The 13,972-nt window shown below is 53.3% G+C and overlaps 2 protein-coding genes across 4 annotated transcripts; both read left to right on the top strand.

Annotated features, from left to right (window-relative positions):
* The first annotated feature begins 265 nt into the window (after positions 1-265).
* Positions 266-3,626, top strand: NDUFA11 (NADH:ubiquinone oxidoreductase subunit A11). Its single transcript, XM_032093052.1, has 4 exons — positions 266-380; positions 466-558; positions 2,408-2,530; positions 3,419-3,626. The coding sequence occupies exons 1-4, from the start codon at positions 299-301 to the stop codon at positions 3,529-3,531; spliced, it is 411 nt and encodes a 136-aa protein (XP_031948943.1). The 5' UTR covers positions 266-298; the 3' UTR covers positions 3,532-3,626.
* Positions 3,627-5,721: 2,095 nt separating this feature from the next.
* KLHL33 (kelch like family member 33) lies at positions 5,722-11,254 on the top strand. 3 transcript variants are annotated; one of them, XM_032093062.1, is made up of 5 exons: positions 5,722-6,137; positions 7,488-8,015; positions 8,271-9,204; positions 9,629-9,799; positions 10,368-11,254. In XM_032093062.1, the coding sequence occupies exons 2-5, from the start codon at positions 7,493-7,495 to the stop codon at positions 10,942-10,944; spliced, it is 2,205 nt and encodes a 734-aa protein (XP_031948953.1). In that variant the 5' UTR covers positions 5,722-6,137; positions 7,488-7,492; the 3' UTR covers positions 10,945-11,254. The 3 variants fall into 3 exon arrangements, with proteins under 3 accessions (XP_031948953.1, XP_031948952.1, XP_031948951.1); XM_032093061.1 differs by lacking the exon at positions 5,722-6,137 and adding an exon at positions 6,501-6,685; XM_032093060.1 differs by lacking the exon at positions 5,722-6,137 and adding an exon at positions 6,501-6,787.
* Positions 11,255-13,972: the final 2,718 nt, after the last annotated feature.

The following is a 13,972-nucleotide window of genomic DNA, read 5'->3' as shown; positions in this document are numbered from 1 at the left end:
GTCCCGCAAGCAGCCAGCAAAGACAAACGGCAGCGTCAGAGTCCGGGGTGCAGGCTAAGAGCCTGAGAGCTGCGGCTGGGGCAGCTGGGAACAGGAGGTGGGAGTCCTTTAGGAAAGCGATTGCACGGGTGCGCTCGGGCGGGGCCGGCCGCGGCTCGCGGCCCGTGAGGGCTCCCCGCGGGGGGGGCGGGGCCTCCGCGCTCGCACGCGCGTGCCCGCGGGACGATCCCCGGCCTGGCCCCCTCACGGGGCGGGGCCGCGCAGCCTCTCGCGACAGCTCGGCCGTGCCCTTGTCGCCATGGCGGGGTACTGGGAGGGCCCCGAGGGCGAGCAGTGCCCGCAGCGCACCTGGCTCGCCACGCGCGTGGGCGCGGCCGCGGGTGGGCATCGGGGAGAACGGGGCACACGGGGGGGCGGCCGAGCGGGGCCCGGGCGCGGGCAATGACGCGCGGTGCTGTGTTGCAGGCCTGGTCGGGGCGGCGTATCGCATCATCCTGCTGCGGCCCGGCTCGGCTCTGGCCGCGTTGCAGACGGCGGCGGCGGACAGTGTCACGATGGGTAAGGGCCGGCACTCTGGCGGTGTGACTGTAGGGTGGGACTCCCGCGCACCGCAGGGGCGCCGGCCTCGCCTCTGCCCGGTCTGGCTGCGCCCTCGCACCTGCCCTTGCCTCTGCCCCTGCACGGTTTCGGCGTCTCTGTCGTCCATCGGCCCTGGGTCGTTGTTTGGCCAACAGCCAGAACACTGACTACTGACATGGAAAGACATGTTCTTGATTTGCAGGTCATTTTTTTTTTTTGCAATCTAGAGTAAAGGTACTTTTTTATTTATTTTTTTTTTAAATCTCCAGACTACCCAGTTTGTGGGCAACAACATAGTGCAAGCAAATTATTTTTTTTTGCTTAATGTATTTAGGCATTGTATTTAATAAACTGCATCTGCTGAAGAACAATGCAATGGTTTTGGTGGCAAAAGGAAAATAAACGTGGGGGTTTTCCCATTACGTGTTATAGAGAAACAGAAACCATGCAGTTGTCTTGAATTGTCTTAGGAAGAGAAAGTGAATGCTGAAGAGAGGAGCAGGGAGCTGAGGGGGCTGCGTGGTTGAAGCTCCCTCAGCCCCTTGTCAAGTGCAGTTTTCCTCTTAGCAGACTCTTGCTTTTCAGTCTAATTCAATGCCTTGTGCCACCTCTGCCGCTCCCCAAGTGCTGGTGCTCTGAGTTGGGGCACAGTCAGTCCAGGTCTGCGTTTTTGAGTAGTTTGACTCTAAACCAGGGTCTGGCATCTCCTCTAATGAGCTGAGGTCGTTATGAAAGGACTGAATCATGTAATCAACTATGATTTCAATAAATCCCTTAATCCTAAACAGGCATATTGGGCCCTCTTACCAGTTTCACACCTGAGGAAGGGTTTATCCTGTCCTCTGTTCTGGGATCACACCTCATGGCCTCAAGCTGTGTGTTTTGCCTACAGATGCCTTTGTCCAAAGCAGGGAGAGCAGGAAAGCTGAAATGCAGCTCTAGGTCTGGGGGTTTTGTTTCTGCAGTGCTCTTTTCAGCTGATTTTGGGATCAGCGTAATTCATTTTCTGCTGAAATCTGTCCAGGTTTGTAACAGGAGCTGCTGGTTTTATATAGGGATTGAAAATTTTTGTCCTGGACATTTTTATTGGTCCCAAGAAAGATGAATTGAAACCTGCAGATGGTGCCTGGTAGACAGCTTCACATTTCATGATCAAGAGTCTGTATTAGATGAGGTGTGTAACTCAGTGGACAGGATGCTTCTACTTTGCAGTTTCTTAGTTCAATTCAAAATTCTTAATTCAATTTCAAAGTCAGTTTACAACAAGAATAATTTACAAACCCAGTTAATTTTTCTACTATCCAGAAACCATTGTGAGCCTGAGGCAGGCAGAGGAGGAAAGTGTCAGGACTAGCAGTCTGCAGGGAGAGCAGAGCCCTTGGGGTTGCTCTGCCCAGTGCTGTGAGGTGGGCTCACAGGGACTTGATGGCTGAGTTCCAGTGCAGAGTCCAGGCAAAGCTGGGGAGGTGGCTGCACAGACAGCACTGCTCCCCTGCAGTACCCCCGGCTGTCAGGGGCTATCCCATCACCTTGTTGGGAAGGGTGTAAGGCCTGCGCCGATACCCCGGCGGGATGCGGTGCTGTTTGGCGGCAGTGGGTGTGGGGCGCTCTGAGGGTGCAGCTCACAGCTGAGCGGGATCCATGTGGTGCAGGGGGAGAAACCCAGGGAAGCTGGGTGGGACTGGGTGATGCTGACCCTCACTGTAGCAGCTGGGATAGGATGTCCCTGGTTTTCCATTGTAGCCACTGTGAATATTGAAATCATGCTCGGTGTGAATTCTCTGGTCCTTGAGGATTTTGGTTTTGTTTTTTTACTTCTTGTTTACAGCTACACTAGGAGCTGTGTTTGGCTTAAGTACCTGCCTCAGTGCCCAAGTCCGGGAAGAACCAGAGGATCCTTTGAACTATTTCATAGGCGGTTGCACAGCAGGAGCTGTCTTGGGAGCAAGAGGTAACTGTGAACACTGAAATGTGCCTGCATTGAAATGTGCTGGTTTTAGAAACTTTTCTGTTGGGGAAAAATGTTAAAGAATGTTGATGCCAGGCTTCTTTGGTAAAGATTCATCTCAGCCTGTATTCATGCCAGTTTCATTGGCATTGTATGGACCTGCTAAAATAAATATGGCTACAGGAGGGGAGGGCACCAAAGGGGGCATGAAGTGATACACAGAATGAAAGGAGAGGTGACTCAGTGCTGCCAGTAAGAGCTACCAGTTATACCTTAAAATTGCAGGATAGGAAAAATATAGTTGTGGAAGTCCATGTTTTCTTGGCAAGAAGTGTGTTTTATTTTAGACAGGAAGTACAATCTAATATCTGCCATGTGAATTCTTTACATAGTCTGAGGGACAAGCTGTGTCCTGCTGCTGTTGCTCCTATAGCCCCTTGTAAGGCTTAAGCAGCTCCTGCAGATACTGACACAGCTCTGTTTTCTGTAGACATTCATCCTTGAACCTAAAGAAGTGAGGGATTTATTTAAGTTGTAATTGTGGTGAAATAGAATTAATCTTTATTTGTCCTAGTTGCTGAGCTGATGAGAGTTCAAAGCAGTGATTGTTTTTTTGGTCACAATATTTGTTATATTTTGTCACTTAAATGAGCCATTTAAGATTGCCGACTTAAGGGGATGGGGCAGTGGATTATTGAAATTGATATTTCAAATTGCAAGCTAAAAGCATGAGAACTCAATTTTATAAAAAGGCCACTTTTCCAATTCCTCTGGCCAGACAATATTGCTGATGGTCAAGGGACTTACGAAAAACGGCAGTCTATCGAGATCTGCTGCACAGGACTTAATGTGCCTTAATGGGTGTTTTCTGCTTTGATGTGTTTTCTTCAGCTCACAGTTACCTCACTGGCACCACGGCATGTCTGGGGTTTGGAATCACTGCGGCTCTCATGAAGATTGGTAACCAGGAGGGCTGGAGGCTGACAGGACCTCCCAAGCTGTAAACGTCACCTTTCACCCCTGTGAGCTGGCTTCCAAATGCTGTATGTACTTAGGACATCGTGTAATAAAGATTCGGTCCAGTCAGCAGTTGTCACAACATTGTGGTGTCGTGCGGCTGTTTCCCAGCGTTTGGGCTGAAGTGCAGAAAGCTGGAGCTGCTGAAGGGGAAGCGGCATCTTCTGGTCTGGCTGCGATTTCTGTGTTCACTTTGCTTTGCCTCCATGTCTCGGCATTGTGTGCGCAAGTGTGAGCACTACGCTGTAGCTTCAGTGAGGTCCTTGCAGTTGAGTGGGCCCTGTGGGGCTTCTTGACAAGGATTGGGATTACACTGCACTGAGCCCATCAGTGAGGGTCTGGAGCCAAAGCTTCTGAAGGAGTGCTTGGCTCTGCGCTGAAGATGGGGAAGGTGGGGTAGGGAAGAAGTTGTGGGTTGCCCACGAGAAGGTGTTTGGGAGCCTGAAGTCTTTCTCCAAAAAGCATTTCAGGAAGTCTAGAGCTAAATGCTTCATGGTTGAAATTGAGGAATATCTGGGGCTGGAAGGGACCGCTGAATGCCAGCTGAGAGCTGGAGCAGGTTGCTTATAGCTGTGTCTGGTTGAATTTTCTATGAACAAACTGAAGTGTGTCCTGCGAACCCACTAAGGTGGAGAGCATGGAGCCACAAGATGCACAAAGAGAGGCAAGAACTGGATCATTTTGCCTGGAGAAAATGTCAAGATTTGATCTAATAGCACTTTTTCACAACTTAGTGGCTACAGAAAATGCAGGCTCAGGTGTGCAGTGAAGGGTGGGAAATAACAAGATAGGGAAATTCTAACTAGATAGAAAAAAATAATCTCACAAGCAGGTTAAGTGCTGAAAAATAGACTTGTAGAGGATGTGAAAAGATCTTTGGGAACACAGAATTAACTGGACATGTGGGAACACTGTGGGACAGAGATGGGACATTAGGGGATGGGTACATGTGTTACAGGACTAGGAATGTGGGTATGGGGGATGCAGGTGCATGGGAGAGGGGAACATGGGGTGTGAGGGGAGGGGACAAGGCAAGGAGATTGGAGCACCAGAGGACAGCAGAGGGAGGGACAGTGATACAAGGACACAGTCAGCTGTGGCAGGTTGTGTTGCTCTGGTTTGTGCTCTGTGGGCCAATGGGGTCCTGGGTGTGTGTGGGGTGGTCCTGGGGGCGCTTGAGGCTGGGTTGAGGAGCTGGTGTCCCCGTGTGCTCCTGGGGCTGAGACCCCCAGCTCTTTGGGCTGGGCTGCAGCTCAGAAGCACAGCAGGTGATGGTAGACCTGTGTAGTGGTTTGGTTCAAGATACCCATTACTTACTTACTTTCCTTCTGTGAGATAAGAATTAGGAGAAAGCAAAGCAGGCACAAAACTTAAAAGAATAAAAGAAGTTTATTAACAGACCTAAAAGAAAGAAAAGAAAGTCAGACTAAACCTTCAGAACACTTCTCTTCCCCTCACCTTTCTCCCTTCTCCCACTGACAACATAAAAAGACAACCCTTTAGATTTTCAATCAGTTTACCACCTCTATAATAATCTTTTTCAGTTCACTTAGGGTGAGGAGTCTCTCTTGCTCATGCTATGGAGACATCTCCACAAGAAACAGTTCTCTCGTGGCTCCAATGTCACAGCAAGACAGCCGCCCGGGTTGGTTCTCTACTCGCATGTGAGAGTCCCTTCCCCTGACTTACAGCTTTCCCCACAACTGCTTTCGAGGGTCCAGTCCTGTGCTACTGGGGTACCATTTTAAGGATGAGCTGTTCAGAAACAAAGGTTCTCTTCACCTATCTCTGCGAGCATCTTCATCTCTAGGAACAGAGGTCTTCTCCTTCCCTGGGAGCAAGGGTCTTCATCACTTTCATCTCTGTTCAAGCTTCTCATCAAATTACAGCTACTTCAACATTTGCTCTTTTCAGCACAAGTACTTCTGCTCACAATTGCAATTTGAACACTCTACCCCCCCTAAGCTTCATGAAATTACAGAGGGTACTCTGATGCATCATAGTCCATCACCATAGCTTTACAACAGAATTTCAGCTTCTAGGTTTGAAGCATCTCCTCTTTCTCCTCCCTCAGGGTTTCAGCTCTTCCTTCTTCACTGACTTTGGTGTCTTTATGGTGTTTTCTTCTCATGCCTTCACCTTCTTTCTCTGACTCGGGAGAGGATTGATGTCTGCAGGTTTCATCTGTATTGGAGGAAACTTACAGCACTAAAAGGGTTAATCTCACCCGGGCCTCGCAGCTGGAATTTGCTTATCGGTGTTGGTCCCATGATCTTTGCCGGGCAGCGGCCTCAGATGAATTTCGGCCGCACTGGGTGAGGGCCGGCCTGGCCGAGCCGCGCCGAGGAGCTGCCCGCAGGAGCAGGGCTGCGGGGCTCCGGGGTGGCTGTGTCCCGGCCGGCCCGGCCCACACTGAGGGGCTGCGCCGGGTGTCCAGCGAGCAGAAGCGACTGAGATCTCAGCCAAGATGTGCCGAGCAGGGCCTGGCCCGGCCCTGCTGGGCCGTGCCGCGGGCCCCCAGTTACCTACCCAAAAGCTGGAAGCAAGAGAAGCTTTCCCGGGCTTTGTTCGTTCTTAAATGTGGATTACAGAGGTGTGTCAAGCTTCTTAAGTGGCTTAAGAAAGTTGCCAATATTCAAACTAGCCAGTTGATTGGTTCTATTGGGTCTGGAGGAAGCTGTAAGCGCCTCTTTGCAAAGAATTACTTCCGTGACCGATGGAGCCCTCTTTAACTAAGAACCCAAACTATGCTAAACCATGATATTCTGTCACCCCCTCATGGGGGTGGGGGGACAGGGGATTTTCTCCTACCTGAGGACTTGGGAGGGGGCTCTGCTTCCCCTGGGATCTGGAGAAGAGCAGTGTTTAGAGAGGGGCCCAAGGGGCCAGGGATCCCCAGCAGAACCTGCCCATGGTAGCACAGTGTTTACAGAAGCTGCTGTCAGCTTCAGCTGGCCCTGCTGCCTGTCCTCAGAGAATTCAGTGACCCCACCGCCCCAGCCTTGGGACTCTGGGGCCTTGGACCTCCCTCTGCCTGAGCCTCTCCCAGCTCCTGGCTGGGGCCACGTGTCCTGTCTGGTCTATAATTACCCGGGCACATTCCTAGAGGGTCACAGGAGTTCTGTGGAGCAGCAGCAGGCGGTAAGGGGGACAAGCGCATGGCACAGCATAACAAACCATGCAGTAATGCAGGACACGGCATACAGCAAGCGCTTCACTGGGCTGCAAAGCGCATGGCCTTTGGTGAGCGAGGACACGCGACACAGCACAAACAGCGAGCAACACGGCGGGGGCAAGGGGTGGCAACAATGTCATGAGGGTCAGCACATCTCGACAGTCTGTGGTGCAGGGGAGCATGACATGCAACATTGCAGACAACTAGGGGGATAATGCATCACAGTGTGTGACAGGCAGCATGACACACAACAGGCAGCGCACAGCAGGCACTGCCATGCACCGAGCAGGTGTGACGGGCGCTTTGCTGGGAGCCAGTGTCTTGGTTGCTGTTGGACCATCAGTAGTTTCAGCTAATGGGGCAATGGCTGAGGAAGGGCTTGGTTGTGCGTGCTATAGGACTGAAGGTGGTGACAGTGGCCTGAGCTACGGGGTTGTGGGGCAGCAGTGTTGGCTCTGGGTCAGTAGCTTCATGCTAAGGCTTCAGAGATGAGGCAGGTGAGGGGATCAGGCTCAGTGGGGCAGTGAAATGGGCTGTTGTTCTCACCTATGGAGCTGCGGTTTTGCCAAGAGGCATCAAATTTAGTAATGGAGCAGTAGCAGAGCCTGGTGTCGCTGGCTGTGGGGTAAAGGCTTTGGTGGTGGATCCAGTGCTATGTGGCAGTGCCAGCAGCAAGATCCCATGTCCCCAGCCAGTACTCCAGCCATGGGCCAGAAGCTCCAGCTGTGGAGACAGCACCCTGACACCCTGCTCCATGTGTTCCCACAGGCAAGATGTGGGTTACAGAGGGGCCAGCCCCAGACCAGTGGAGCCTGCAGGATCGGGCTCACGCTGGACACTTCCTGGCCATGGCTGACCACCTCCGCACCACAGGACAGCTGGTGGATGTGGCTGTGGGCCCAGAGAGTGACATGGCCCATGCTGTGGTCCTGGCCTCCATCAGCTCCTTCTTCCACCGCTTCCTGGAGAGCAGGACCAGACAACTCCGCCAAGATCCCCCACCCCATGTCCCCTTGCCACCTGGGGCCACACTGTGGGGCTGGCGGGCTGTGCTCACCTTTGCCTATGGGGGAATTGTGCCCCATGGCCGGGCGAAAGAGGTGGAGGAGGCTGCCCGGGCCCTGGGTGCCCCCCGGCTGGTGGCCGCCTGTGCCCTGCGTCTGGAGATTGACCACCAGGAAGAAGGTCCTGAGCCCCTGGAGGAGCAGTGGGAGACGCTAAGAGCCATGGAGCAGCTCCATGCCAATGGTGTGGGCTGTGACCTCCAGCTCCAGGCAGGGAACGAGGTCATCCCAGGTGAGCAGGGGGTGGGGGTCCTCCATGAGGGGCTGAGGAGTGGGACAGAGCGCTCTGGGACAGCCAAGTCCTCTGGTGGGGATGATAAGGCTGCAGCTCCAGGTGCGTGTCACGCTCTAGAGGTGCCCTCAGGGCTGCTCCCCTTGGCAGAGCTGGGGCTTTGATGGGCATGGGGCCAGGACACGTGAGTTCTGGGGGCTGCAGAGTGCAGAGGGTTCCCTGCTGCCTCCCACCATTATTCCTCCTTCCTCCTAGTTCAGCGACTGGCCCTGAGCTGCTCCTGTGACTTCTTCCGGGCCCTTTTCACCTGCCCCATGCGGGAGGCCACCCACAACCCTGCCGACCCGCTGGTCACGGGGCTGTCCCCAGCCGAGCTGCGTCTCCTCCTCTCCTTTGCCTACACAGGAGCTGTAGCAGGGCCATGGCCCATGGTCTTGGAGGCAGCTGAGACCTCCCTGCGCTACCAGGCCTGGGGGCTCCTCAGTCTCTGCCTGGACGTTTTCACCCATGGCCTGACCCCAGAAACTGGCCCTGATGTGCTGGCCTTTGCTGTGGCCTATGGGCTGGATGAGGTGGTCCATGTAGCAGAGAACTACATCTTGGCCACCTTCCCCTGTGTGGTGATTACACCGGCCTTTTTGGATCTTCCTGCACACCTTCTCATCCGCCTCCTCCGCTCTGATGGTCTCAATGTCCTCCATGAACTGGAAGCCTTGGAAGCAGCATCTCGGTGGCTTATGGCCAATGGAGATGGCCAGGAGGATCTAGCCAAGGAGATCCTGTCATCTGTTCGCTTTGCCCTCATGTCCAGCCTGGAGCTGAAGAAGGTCCCATCTGTGACTGCAGGGGTAGCTGACCCAAAGGTCCTCCGTGAGCTCATGGTAGCAAGTTTCGCCCCCATGGCCCAGCTGCCATGCCGGGTACGTTCCTTGCAAGAGGTGTTGGTGGTTTGTGGTGGAGACAAAGTAAAGGGCAACCTGACTGCCCGGAAGCCCAGCAGACACCTCTGGTTTGCAGACCGCTACCTCAGTGCTGTGGGGCTGGTGAAGCAGGTTGAGTGGAGGGAACTGGGACACTTTCCTGATGGCCCACGCTTCCGTCATGCTGTAACTGTGGTGGGCAACAACCTCTACGTCCTGGGTGGAAAGCACTACTACGGGGTCCATGACACCCTAGCCAGTGTCTACAGGTGAGAGCTACAGAGGACTTAGAGTTCCCATGTGGCACCAGGACATTGTGGGATCAGAGGAGGTGTTGGTAGAGCTAGAGCTGCCCCATGGATCCAAGACATTGTGGCATTGAAGCTGGTCAAGTGGCCCTAAGACATTTTGGGATGGGTTAGGTGTAGGACTCAGAGGTGCCCTCTTACTCTGGGGTGTTACAGGCTTTTTGGGAGTAGGAGCGGGAGGCTTCTATCTGGAGATGCCGCAGGTCATTATGGGTTTGGTATTGTCCAGAAGGAGAGGATATTCCCATGCAAGGTGACCATGTGACCCTAAGGCATTCTGGGACTGGCAGGTTGTAGGTGGGTTGTTGCCCTCAGCAGTGCCAACATCAGCTCATGGTGTTGTAGGTAACAGGTAGTCTCTTGCCCCTTTGCCTCTCAAACCCAGGTACCAGCCTATGGATGATTCCTGGGAGCGTCTGGCCAGTATGACGTGTGGACGGAGCTACTTTGCTGCTGTGGCACTTGGGAATTTCATCTATGCCCTGGGGGGCACCTCAGGGGAGCTCTACTGCACAGATACTGTGGAGTGCTACGACCTGGCCAATGACACCTGGAGGTGAGGCTGCTCCAGCAGATGCCTAGTTTCCCTTTTCTCTAAGAGCCCCTTGCCTTGACCAAGGTGCCCACTGAGTGCTTTGGGTCACTAAGCGTCCAGTGGAGGATGGACTTGCAGTGGTATTTGGGAGAGGTCTACTGGTTGTTGAACAACCATGTCCCTTGTGGACTGCGTGATGGCCAGTGTTTCCTAGCGGGTGGCAAGTGAGTTTTTGGCCAGTAGTGTGTTCATTGCAAGTCTTGTTGGCCATCTGCCAATGAGACAAATAGTTTGATTCCTCTCATTGGCAGAATGTTCATAGGGTGATGGCCAATGTTGTCCATTGAGGGAGCCCACTGTGGTTAACCAATGATGCGGCGACTACAAAGTGTTGAACAGTGATGCCCCTGGGGTATCCATTCTGTGTCAGGTGATGTTGTCCACTGGGGCTCGTTGGGTGTTGGCAAGTGTTGCCTGCTGAGTGGTTAATGAAGCAGCCAATGGCATCCCAGGGAACCCCTGGGTAGTCAGTCACTGCAGGATAGCCCTGGTTAACCTGTCCTTCACCCCTCCCTCTCTCCTTGCCTAGGAGGTGCCAGCCCCTGCCAATGGCTCTGTGTGGGCACGCGGCATGTGCCCTGGATGGTGAGCTCTACGTGTCGGGTGGGTGTGATGAAGCATACCAGTGTCAGGCATCCTTGCTCCGCTATGTCCCAGGTGCACCTGTCACACTCCTGGCACCCATGAATGGCCAGCGAGCTGGCCACGTCATGGAGGAGGCGGGTGGGCAGCTCTACGTGGCCGGGGGGCTGTGTCAGCGGGCTGGGCAGACTGGCTACAGGGACCAGCTGACTTTTGAGGTCTACAGCCCCAAGCAGAACATCTGGGTCCTCCTCAGCCCCCTGCCCCGTGCACATGTAGTTGGGGGTGCAGCTGTACTGGGAGGGGAACTGCTTGTACTGGGAGGGTACAGTCATGAGACCTACCAGGACACGCACTTGATCCATGCCTACCAGCCGGGTACCCGGCGCTGGATCACCCGGGGCACCTTGCCCCATGCCTATACTGACCTACAAGCCTGTGTTCTCACTTTACCCCCTGCCTTGCGTGGCCCCAGCTGCCTTAAGGACCCCTTGAGATCAACTGAAACTCCCAATAATACCTAGGGTATACTTAGCTTAAAAACTCTGCACCCCATACTGGGATACCCAGGTAGCATCCATGGGTACCTCTATGGGACAAAAGTGTCCAGACCCGTCTCCCAGAGTGGGTTCCTCCTGTGGTTTCCAGCAACCCTTCACCCTTAAGGTACATGACCTAGACTGTAGTGAACCTGTGGAACATAGAGATTTCCCACACTGTAGCACTGTGCCTCCAGGAATACTCAGTCTTCTTTGTCTGAGCCCTTCACTGGGAGCTGGGAATCCCCCAATTTCCCCCCCACCTGGTTTGAATAAAAATGCTTCCTGAATTGTCTGTCTGGGTCTTGTTGTTTCTGGTGGGAAACCCAGACATCCAGGTGCTTCTCACAAGGAACAGGAGGAGAGCAGGAGGGCAGTGATCTGGGTGTCCTGGGTGGGTGGTGCTGGGCACTGGGGCTCTGTGTGCCTGTGTTCACTGGGCATGAGGGTGTATGTGTTTGTCTCAGGACTGAGAGGTATCTTGGGGTGCATAGGAGATCCTGAGGGAATAGAGTCCTGCGAGTGCCAGGATTTGGGCGGGTTGATGATGGGGTTGATAGAGTACAATAGAGGGTCCTGGGGGTGTACTAGTTTGAAAACAAACCAGTGGGAGGCACCAAGTCAGAATAACAATTTAATGGAAATTAAAGAAAAGGGGAAAAAAAGGTAAAAGAAAACACTGTCAAACTGACAGAGTCAAGGTACAACCTGACACCCTGTTAGGCAGGGTGGTGGTAGCAGTCTGGTAGAATGGTGGCTGCAGTCCTCTGAAGCAGTGATCCTGTAGTAAAACAGTCTGCTCTTCCTCAGGAAGTCCAATGGTGGCTGTGTAGCTCCTGTCCTCTGGAAATCCAGTGGGAAGCCGGTGTCTCTGGTGTTCAGCCTCAGATTATATCCACGATGGGATGCTTGGTTCCTCCCTCTGGGTGGAGCATCTCACAATGGGGTAACGAGTCATGAGGCCAAGTGTTGATTAGGCTCATTAACAGAAGATAGTCCGGAGGGAGTTATCTCTGAGTCAGGCGGCAGGACAATGATGGGCAATTAACAGAAAGATAGTCTGGGGGGAGGAGGCAAGGAAAACACTGCCCCACCTGATTTCAACAGCTGATGGGAATGGTAATAGAATACACTGCAACCCAGGACAGGGGGCTTTGGTGTTCCTAGGTGGTTTTGAGAGGTCTTGGATTCCTGGAGTGACCTGGAGAGCTTGTTCTGTGGAGAGATGGGAGAATTCCAGGGAGGAGTTGAAAGGAGAGGCAAGGGTAACGGGATTCTGAGAAATACTGGGGTACCAGTAGTGCCTGTAGGGAGGGAACTGGGTGGCTTCAGATGTGTAGAGGAAGGTGAAAAACTGTAGTCTAATGAGTTCTGAAGAGAAGGGGATAATCACTTCCCTTGGCCTGCTGGCCCTGTCTCTGTTAACCCAGTCCAGGTTTTGTTGCCCTCCCTTTGCTGCCAGGTGCACTGCTGGACCTTGTTCACCTTTTGGTCCATCAAGATACACAGATCTTCTTCCACAGCTCTGCTCCCCAGATGTCTGCCCCCCACTGTTGGGGCCTTCAGACTGTGCCAGCACTGGAGCTGCTTGCCTCATCGTTGTCCCAGGAAACAGGGATAGAAAGGATGGTGTGGTAAGAGGACAGCACCAACAGATGGACAAGTGCCCACTTACAAACGCAGTATGTCCATGTCCATGGACACACTTGCACACCAGACCTTCACCAGCAGACACACTCATGCTGGCCAAGCACAGGCATACGTTCCCACCTGTGAACCCAGTAGTTAACCTGGCAGAAGGCCATGCTGACTCAGCAGTTTGACAATACATTTGGGGCAATTAGAACTGGAACTGCATTTCAGGCTGGAAAAGGGATTCATAGGATCCTTGAATGGTGCATTTGTGCACCATTGCTGGGGCGAGCCATTCAACCCCCCACCAATGGTGACTGTTGTCTGCTTCTTACACCTCCCAAAATGTTTGAGTGACATCTAGACAAGTAGTCGCAAAGTTTGGCCATCTCCTGAGTGCTTTGTCCCAGTGTAATCCCTTACAAGTCACATCCGTTGCCCTTCAAAGCCTCCCACCCTACTCCCCAGTACCCAGCCATCCCATAATTGGTCATGCAGAGGCATCGACACTTGCACTTTCCTTATTACCTGCCAGTGGGATGCTTTTCCCATGTGATTCCATACCACAGGGAAGAAGCGCACATTTGGGGCAAAAGTCAGGAATAGAAGTGTGCAGTTTTGGATGCCAAAATACAAGAAGGACCCAAAGCTATTAAAGAGTAACGCAGTTCTGTGGTCCCTGCACGAGCTCTGGCGTGCCCTCGGTCAGAGAGAGTCCAGCTGCGTTACTTCTGTGCCTCGCAGAAGCGACTTCGGCATCAGGAAAAGTGCTGCTGGCTGAGCTCGCTGGCTTCTTTGCAGAGGAGACACGGCAGGAGCTGATGATATCGGCTCATGTTAGTTCGGAGACAAAGGAAAAGAGAGGCTGTTCGGGTCTGGCTTCTAACAGGTTTATTGTTAGAAGTTTCACAACCCGAACAAGCTCAGAAGGGATGGAATACGATGAGATTCCCCTCCTCCCTCCCCGAGGCTTGTCCTCAGTTTTATAGGAAGTTTGAAAACCACAGTGAAAGGGGAAAACAACCAATGAGTTACAAGCCAGGGGGAGGATGCAATTGAAGAAGAACCACTGTGGTAAACCGAGAGGCGAGAGTTATAACAGAACCAATGATCGACCGAGTAACCGAGAATTTTCCCGAACCGGGGGAGGCGGCTTGGACCCGGGCACCGCCCAGGGGGTGCAGCTTAGGCTTCTGAGCTGCCCCTCGACCCCTCTGAGTCTGCCTCTTGGGGAAACTCGATCCAGGGGAGGGGCTGGGATTGGTTGGCATTACACAGCCCCAGCCCCGCAGTGGGCTGGGTCGTAGCAACAAAGGAGTATCCAAAAGAGGCTGCAGAGATGGGGAAGGGTCTAAAGCGGAAGGGTTTGAGTAGCAGTTGA

Source organism: Corvus moneduloides, chromosome 28, assembly GCF_009650955.1.
Source record: "Corvus moneduloides isolate bCorMon1 chromosome 28, bCorMon1.pri, whole genome shotgun sequence".
Classification (NCBI taxonomy): Eukaryota; Metazoa; Chordata; class Aves; order Passeriformes; family Corvidae; genus Corvus; species Corvus moneduloides.
Note: the sequence above shows the minus strand (reverse complement) of the source record. Positions and strands in the feature narration are given on the sequence as shown.

Excerpts from the sequence above, each read along its gene's own strand:
- NDUFA11 (XM_032093052.1), top strand. The coding sequence starts at position 299 with ATGGCGGGGTACTGGGAGGGCCCCGAGGGCGAGCAGTGCCCGCAGCGC. Across the intron at positions 559-2,407 it reads GGCGGACAGTGTCACGATGG|CTACACTAGGAGCTGTGTTT; the intron begins GTAAGGGCCGGC and ends TCTTGTTTACAG. Across the intron at positions 2,531-3,418 it reads AGCTGTCTTGGGAGCAAGAG|CTCACAGTTACCTCACTGGC; the intron begins GTAACTGTGAAC and ends TGTTTTCTTCAG.
- KLHL33 (XM_032093060.1), top strand. The coding sequence starts at position 6,703 with ATGGCACAGCATAACAAACCATGCAGTAATGCAGGACACGGCATACAG. Across the intron at positions 8,016-8,270 it reads AGGGAACGAGGTCATCCCAG|TTCAGCGACTGGCCCTGAGC; the intron begins GTGAGCAGGGGG and ends CCTTCCTCCTAG. Across the intron at positions 9,800-10,367 it reads CTGGCCAATGACACCTGGAG|GAGGTGCCAGCCCCTGCCAA; the intron begins GTGAGGCTGCTC and ends CTCCTTGCCTAG.